The 7912-nt window shown below is 75.0% G+C and overlaps 2 protein-coding genes across 2 annotated transcripts in view; both read right to left on the bottom strand.

The window, feature by feature from the left end:
- Window positions 1–466: 466 nt before the first annotated feature.
- Window positions 467–4853, bottom strand: H696_05484 (DNA ligase 1). The gene is made up of 7 exons (XM_009499307.1): window positions 4512–4853; window positions 3899–4322; window positions 3732–3788; window positions 3532–3628; window positions 2809–3051; window positions 2597–2673; window positions 467–2396 (listed from the first exon to the last, which is right to left on the bottom strand). The coding sequence occupies exons 1-7, from the start codon at window positions 4825–4827 to the stop codon at window positions 527–529; spliced, it is 3084 nt and encodes a 1027-aa protein (XP_009497582.1). The 5' UTR covers window positions 4828–4853; the 3' UTR covers window positions 467–526.
- A 338-nt stretch (window positions 4854–5191) lies between these two features.
- H696_05483 (hypothetical protein) overlaps window positions 5192–7912 on the bottom strand; it is a gene marked incomplete at its 5' end in the record, with an annotated part of 12140 nt that continues 9419 nt past the window's right edge. Inside the window, 2 exons of the mRNA XM_009499306.1 lie at window positions 5192–7681; window positions 7808–7902. Coding sequence (XP_009497581.1) covers window positions 5253–7681; window positions 7808–7902 — 2524 coding nt within the window. The 3' untranslated portion in view covers window positions 5192–5252. The remainder of the gene's footprint in view (window positions 7682–7807; window positions 7903–7912) is intronic.

Here is a 7912-nt window from a genome sequence, read left to right as displayed (position 1 = left end):
CCCCGCCCCCGCCCCCGCCCCCGGGCCCCATGCCCTCTTTCCGGCTCCGCCCGCCAACCACGCATGGTGCAGGTGCCCCAGGAAATGGCGGCCCACCCCGCGACGCACACGCGCATGTGTATATATGGACAACGGGACGGCGTGCGCCGGACTCGCACACACCGCGACACACTCGGCCCTGGAAAAGGGGCAGGAGGGGGGCTGCCAAAAGAAAGACCCATAAAGCGGGATATAAAAAGCCCGCAACATGCGCGCATCACGCGGACATCATGCCCCGGCAGCGCACATCACGCGCGCATGACGCAGCCCACAATCAGCCGGCGCCGTCCGCCCGCCCGCCCGTCCGCGAAGAGGCGGCAGGGCAGGACACCACCAGGAGGGGACCAAGAAAGAGGAAGAGAGACAGGGAGGGAGGGTGTATTGGCCGAAAAGGGGGGGGGGGGGAGAGCACCTCCCCCCCCTCGCCCCCGCCCCCGCCCCCCCCAGCCACAGGAGCCAGCAAAAAAGCACCCGGCCAGCACACGCCTCAATAGTCCTCCTCATCGAAGGCCGTGGAGCTGGAGGCCGAGCCCGACACGATGGCCTGGTTGCGGTAGAGGTCGGCGATTTGCGAGGCGGTCGTGGCGTCGGTGATGGCCTTGTCCTCGCGGATGCGGATGAACCGCGGGAAGCGCAGGCTGATGCCGCGCTGCGGGTCGGCCAGGCCGCGGCCGGCCGTGTGCACCGGCGACAGGGACAAGTCCGCGCACTTGACCTCCCACAGTTGCGACGGCTCGAACCACACATCCGGCCAGATGCCGGTCGACCCGCCGGCCAGCTGGGTCGACGAGTCGGCCCCGGAGCCGGACACATCATAGTAGCTCGGCGGCCGGGGGATGATGTGCGGCCGGAGGGCCTGGGAAAAGGCCTCCAGCTGCTCGTCGCTGAAGCCGGTGCCGATCTTGCACACCGATTGCCAGGTCTCCATGTCCTCGTCCCAGCAGGCAAGCAGGTAGCCGCCAAAGCGCCCGGCGCGCTTGCCCCGGCCCAGATACCCGCCGATGACGGCCAAATCCACACTGTCGCCCACCCCGGCCAGGTAGTCCTTCTTCACCTTGAGCCAGTGCCGCGACCGGCGGTCCGGCAGGTAGGTGGAGTCCGGGCCGTCCAGGGTCTTGACCATGAGCCCCTCGCAGTGGTCCCGCACCGAGGCCTCCAGGAACTGGGTGATGAGGTCCTCCATGGCATGGGTGGCGGCATCGGGGGCGGTGGCGGCCGGGGCGGGGTCCGGCGCCCGGCCGGCCGGGCCGTCGCCATCCCCCCCCATGGGGGCCGCCTCGGTCTTGGTGTCGGCGTCGGCGTCACCGGCGGCCGCCGCCAGCACCACGGCCGCCGCCGGGTCCGGCATCTCGACCCCGCCATCGCGGCACAGGGCAAACTCAAACTCCCCCGGCACCCGGCGGAAGCGCCCCCGGAGAAGGGCCCGCCGCTCGCGGAAGGAAGCCCGCAGCAGGCATCGCCCATCCAGGTGCAGCAGATCAAAGGCATACAGGCACACCTGCACCGTGATGGTGTCGGCGTCGGCCTGCTTGCGCCGGCGGGTCGACAGCACCTGGAAGGGGAGGATCTTGCGCGAGGCCGTGTCCACGGCCACCGCCTCCGAGTCCAGGATGAAAGAGGGCCCGCCCTTGAGCGAGGGCAGCACCTGGTCGAAGACCACCGGCAGGGGCGTCTCGCTGACGGCCTGGCCGACCACGGCCGGCGTGTCGCCGCCCCCGGCCGCGGCCTCGCCGGCGGCCATGACCGAGCTGGCGGCCCCGGTGTCGGTGGCCGCCTCGAGGTCCCCGCTGGCGGTGGTGACCACGTCCCCATGGAAGGCCGGCACGTCGGCCGCCCGGGTGGCCGCCAGCCCCGGGACCACGGCCCGGATGATGCGCTCCGCCAGCTCCGGATACTTGGGCGACAGGTCTTCCAGATTCCGGGAGAAGAGCCGCACCCGGCCGGTCTCCCCGCACACATGGACCTGGCACCGCTCGCCATCGTACTTGTACTCGCAGGTGAAGCGCCGGCCGGCGAAGCGCTCCAGCACCTCGCCCACGGACTTGGTCGGGTGCGCCAGCATCGGCTTGCATGGGACCCCGACCACCAGCTGGCAGGCGGCCTCCAGCGCCTCGCCCGGGTGCGCCCCGTGCTCCAGCAGGGCCGGCACCAGGTGCTCATAGGAGGACACCTGCACGAAGGACCGCTTGACCGTGGCCACCGCCGCGGCCATGGCCTCCCGCAGGGCCGGGTCCAGCTCCAGGTCCGGGCGTTTGCCCGGCCGGTCGGGGAACCGCCGGGACAGGACCGACGCGTGGGCCAGCGCTGCCAGCACCGTCTGCTCGGCCAGGCCGATGCGGAGCTTGCCCTCGAGGGAGCTGCGTCGGTGTGCGTGCGTGTGTGTGTGCGAGAGAGGGAGAGAGGGGCAAACCATGGTTAGCATTGCGCACGCTTGGCCGCCCGAGGGTGGCTCCCGGAAGGGCGCGGCGGGGGGGGGGGGGGGAGCGGAGAAAGGGCCAGCACAGCAGCCACCCTCGGGGCGGGGGGGGGGGGGGGGGACACGCCCGCGGCCACGCACCGAACCAGGTACTTGCTCTCGGAGTCGATGCAGGCCACCAGCATCTGGGAGATCTTGTCGGTCTTCTTCTTGACACTCTGTGTGTGTGCGTGTGTGTGTGTGTGTGTGTGTGTGTGTGTGTGTGTACAGGGGGCGGGGTCAAATTAACGGCCGGCAGAAGAGGGCAGTGCACACGCCCCCGGCGAACAAGCCGCACACCCGAGCACACGTACGCTGGACCCGGAGAAGTGGGCAATCTCACGCAGCGATGCCAGCACCCGGCGCACGGTCAGCCGGGCGGGCTTCATCAGGGTGGCCTGCTTCAGGCGACTGGCCTGGGCAATGGTGCCCAGATCCCCGACGCTGGCCAGCTGCGTGCGGATGGCCGCCGGGGTGCGCCCGGTCGACTCGGAGATGGCCTTCACCAGGATGGACTCCCCGAGGCCGAGCTCGACACCCTCAAAGGCGGGGGCCACCTGCAGACGGCGAGAGAGGGACCAAAGGTCAGAGGAGTCCCCGGGGGCGGCGAGCGTGGCGAAGCGCCCCGAGCGCGAAGGGGCGCGCCCGTTGTCCCCCCCCTCCCCCCCCCCCCCCCCCCCCCCCCCCCCCCCCCCCCCCCCCCCCCGCCCCCCCCCCCCAGACCCCGGAGAACAAACACCCGAGGCCGGCGGCAGGGCATGAAAACCGGCACCCCGAGCGCCCGCCGGGCGGAAGGGCCAGCAAGGGCCGCCGGCGAGACAAGGCACAAATCCAAGGACAGGCAAAAAGGAGAGCATCTGCATGGGCGAAGGTGTGTGTATGTGGGTGTAGGCTGTGGCGTCACTCATCTCCCCGAGTGTGAGGCCTGGATGTCGCGATATGGCTGGCTGTTGCCCCCCCCCCCCCCCCCCCCCCCCCCCCCGTACGAGCGGCAAGCCAGCGGGCCTCGGGCTGCCGAGGGCCAGGCATCAACGCACTCGGTTGATGCACAAATACACGCATGCAATCAGGTCCTCCGGCGAGCGGTAGATCACCTGGCGGAAGAAGGCGCAAAGAAGCTCCGTGATGATGAGCCTGGCAGTCGGCCGGGCGCCGGAGGCCAGGCGGGTGGGGCGGGCGGGGGGGTCAGGTGTCCGGTGGCGGGGGGCGCGCGGCCGCGGCATGTGCACTGGCGTACCGCTTGGTGGTGGATTCCACCGCCTGGAAGGTGTCCGTCAGGGCGGAGTAGGGGACGCTATATGTGTGGGCGGGCGGGCGGGCACATGCGAGGCGGGGGGAGGGGTCAGATACTCGCAAGGGGCAGGGGGCAGGGGCAAAGGAGGGGAGGAGGGGGGAGGGACGCACGGCGAGCCCACCGGCCAGGGGGCAGGCTCCTCCTCGGGAGTCGAGGCATCCGCGGCCGGGGTGTTTGCGGTCTCAACCTTCAGGCGCTTGGCCGTCTGGGCATCGTCCAGGACGTCGGCCGCCGGGTGCTCGCGCTTGACGCCAGCCGCGTCCAGGGCGCCGGTCTCCGGCTTGGGGGCCGGGTCATCACTGGTAGCGGTGGTGGTGGTGGTGGCGGCGGCGGCGGCGGCGGCGGCGGCCGGCTTGGCCGTGCGCGGCGCGAAAAAGGCCGAGATGGAGGCCGCCGTGATCGGGGCCCCGGGGTTGGGCTTGCGCGCAGGGGGCATGCTGCTACTGTTCAACAGGCGCCTGGAGGCCTGGAGTGCGACGTCGGCCGTGAGAGCCGTGTTGATGCTGGCAAAGGCGACGGCAGTGGACGAGGTGACTGGCTCGGTCCGGGAGGGGGGGGGGGGGGGGGGGGGGGGCGCGGGGCGGGGGGGGTGGGGGGGGGGGGGCCGGGGGGGGGGGGGGCGGGGGGGGGGGGGGGGGGGGGGGGGCGGGGGCAGCAGAGGGTCCGTCAGGGCGAGAGCACGACACCGAGGGCGGGCGGGGCTGTCCGAGGGAGACGACGCACGGAGATCCTCCACGCGGGGTGCCGGCGGCTGGGTGGCGGCCGAGTGCCGGGCGGTGGGGGCCGAGGAGGCAAATGCACGGAGGCCGGCCGACGCGAGGCAGGGCAAGAGCAGGCGTCGATGCGGGCGGAGATGCGGATGCAGGGACAGGGGGCTTGCGCCTCGGGGGCGAGCGAGCGCTGGCAGCCGGAACAGTCTGGCGTCTCGGGTCGGCGGGTACGTTTGTGTGTATATGTGTGCGGGCGTGTGCGGGCGTGTGTATGGGTGGGTGGGGGTGCGTGCGTGCGCGCGGGAGGGAGGTGCGGAGGGGGGGAGCATGGGCCTCGCGAGCCCTGTCGGCGTGTCGGGGCCGGCGCGCTTTTGGCCCGCCCCCGCCGGTCGGCCCCCCGGCCGGTCGCCGCCGCACGCGGCAGATCGCGCGCGCCCGGCGGCGGCCCCAGCCGGAGCCGGCTTTGCGATGGTGGCCGGGGCCGCCCGGCAAGGGCCCCGGCGACCGGCCGCGCCGCACGCGTGCTCCGCGGCCGGCATTTCAAATCCCCCCCCCCGTTATGCCAAAGGCGCCCCAGCCCCAGCGCTGCCCCGGCTGCCCCCCCGCCCCCCCGCCCCCGCCGGGGGAGAACATGCATAACGGTCCGCCACGCTCCGGGGGCGCGATCGACCGCGTACTGCCAACGGAGCGCCGTGCAGATCTCTATTCCGTGTATTGTGCGCGGGGGGGCCCCCCCCCGCGCAGGGCCGGCGCCTCAGGGCGCCATCTCCGGCGCCAGGGCCGCCCGGAGGTGGGGGAAGTACTGGCGAAGGGCGACGGCCGGCGCGGCGGCCGGGGCCACATCCGCCGGGTGCCACCGGTACGAGGCCGAGGTGCTGTGCGAGGGGAGGATCGTGGTGGCCCGGGGGTTGGACAGCTGGGCCAGAGTCCACCGGAAGACCGTGGCGAAGGCCGCCTCATCGGCGAAGAGGACCGGCACCCGGACCACCACCCCGGGCAGGGAGGGCAGCTCCACCGAGATGAGGGCCAGGTGCTGGAGCTCGGCCGCGGCGGCGGCCAGCGCGTCGGCCGCCGCCCCGCCGGGGCCCGGCCGCCGGGGCGTCAGTGGCGAGGGCGCCGGCGAGCCGGGCACCGCCGCCCCGCCGGCGCGCCACTTGGTCGGCGTCAGCACCGGCGAGTGGCTTTCACACCGGCCGCCGCAGGTGCACGGGCCGCCGACCAGGGCCGCCAAGCAGCCGGCCCCGGTCAGGGGGGCCTGGCCGGGGCCGGGGCCGGGGCCGGCCGTGGCACCGGCCCCGACGGCCGCCACCGGGCCCGGCCCCGAGCCAAGCCGGGCCCCGGGGCCCGGCCCCATGTCGCCGGCCATCTGCGGGTACGTCAGCAGGGTGTACGCCTGCATCGGGCCGGAGAGGAGCCCCTCGCCCTCGAGCAGGCGCCGCTGCGACTGCGGCTGCGATGGCTGCGAGGGCTGCTGGGCCAGCGAGCTGTTGCTGCCGGTGCCGGTGGCCGGCCCGGCCGGGGGGAGGACACCGCCAGTGCCGGGGGAGCCGGCCGGCCCCAGGCCGAGGGCCGCCAGCGGCGTGGGCCCCGCCGCGGCCCCGGCGCCCGGCCGGTGCTCCGGCAGATTCTGGTAGCTGGAGGACCGGCTCCGGGACACGGAGGCCGACCGGGCGCGCGTGTCCTCCGAGGCATTGGCCCGGCGGAAGCGATCCTTCCGGTAGGCCTCGGCCAGGGTCAGGCCCCCGCGCAGGGAGGACAGGAACCGCCCCGGCGAGGAGGGGTGCGGATGCTGGGCACCGGGCCCGTCGCCATTGGCCGGGTGGTACTCCGGGTCCGGGGGCCCGGACAGCATCATGCCCCCGACCACCGGCAGCAGGCCATCGGCCCCGGGGCCGGGCCGGGAGCCCAGCGGCGAGGGCGACGGCGGCCGGCCGGCATTCGCATCGCCCAGGCCGGCCGGCGCCAGGGCCGCGTCCTCCGGCCCCGGCGACACGGCGCAGGCGCAGGCCCCGCTGTCCGGCCGGCTGGACAGGCTCCGGGTCAGGGTCTGCGGGCAGAGCAACGCCCGGAGGGTGTAGTACAGGCTGCCGAAGCACCCGGCCCGGGGGCACTGATTCCGCGCGGACACCAGCGGGAAGATGGCATTCAGCACCAGCGACGCCAGCCCCTCCGAGGAGAGGGACGACCCCGGGGCCCCGAGGGGCAGGGTCATCGGCTCCCCCGGCGACAGGGCCATCTGGTAGACGAAGAAGAGCGACGACTGCAGGGCCTGCCGGCACACCGGGCAGAGGGCCCCCTCGGCCGGCGGCCGGGCGGGCGACTGCGCCGGGGCCGGGGCCGGGGCCGGGGCCGGCGGCTGCGGCTGCGAGCCCGGCGCCGGGGCCGCGGCCGGCTTGGCACTGGGCTCCGGCTGGCCGGAGGCCGTGGCCGCGGCCGAAAGCTGGCTGGCCGCCGCGACCGCCGGGGCGGCGCTCGAAAAGTGCCCCACTGCCGCCGCCGGGGCCGACGTCGGGGGGAGCCCCCCGGCGCCGGGCCGCCGCATCGGCGACCGGCCGCCAGCCGCCTCGCCGCCGGTCAGCCCCTGCTGGAAGGGCGACGCCAGGAGGGGCACCACCGGCGAGGTGGGCCCGTCGGCCGGGGGGCGCTGCGAGGGGACTGGCGCGCCGGCCGGGCGCGCGGCCGGCGGCGGGGTCGCCGGCGGGCCGGCCAGCACCCCGGGCCCCGGGGCCGGCGGCGGCGGCGGCGGCGGCCCAGCGAGCCCGGGCCCACCGGCGCCCGCATCGCCGGCCAGCATGAGGCCGACCCAGCGCTCGGCCGTGGCCGAGGTGAAGGTGAGCAGCTGCTCGGCGAAGGCCACCGTCCGGCGGCAGGCCGGCACCGCCAGCGTCGGGAAGCGCATGAACCGCCGGGCCAGCGACGGCGAGGAAATGGCAATCTCACTGTGCGAGGAAATGTCCCCGGCCAGGTGGCTGTCCAGGTCGTGGTTGTGGGCCACCGCGCCCAGGATGGCCCCCAGCCGGGAGACGGCCTGCCCGGTGGACCCGGGCCCGGCGTCCGGCCCGGCCGGCAGCCGGATGCGCACCGGGGCCCCGGTCGAGGTGACCGCCGGGCCGCGCTCCGTCGGCAGCAGGGTCCCATCCTGCATGATGAACGGCTGGGACAGGACATCCTGCGAGAAGCTCACTGCCGGGCAGGCGACGGGACACATGTCAGCATCAGGCACACCGGCGCCGGGTGGCAGGGGCCGCGCCCGCCGCACTTCGGCCGCGCCCCCCCCCCCCCCCCCCCCCCCCCCCCCCCGCCGGTCACCCGGCCCTACTCCGTCCGGAGGTTCCCGGTGCTGGAACACGCGCCGCGAGGTTGGGGCACCCCGGCCCCGGGCGGGCTCGTCCTCCGCCCGCGGGCTGGAGCCGT

This window comes from Fonticula alba, assembly GCF_000388065.1.
Source record: "Fonticula alba strain ATCC 38817 unplaced genomic scaffold supercont2.11, whole genome shotgun sequence".
In the NCBI taxonomy this organism is placed as follows: Eukaryota; order Rotosphaerida; family Fonticulaceae; genus Fonticula; species Fonticula alba.
The sequence above is the reverse complement of the archived record's forward strand: the minus strand, read 5'-3'. Positions and strand labels throughout refer to the sequence as shown.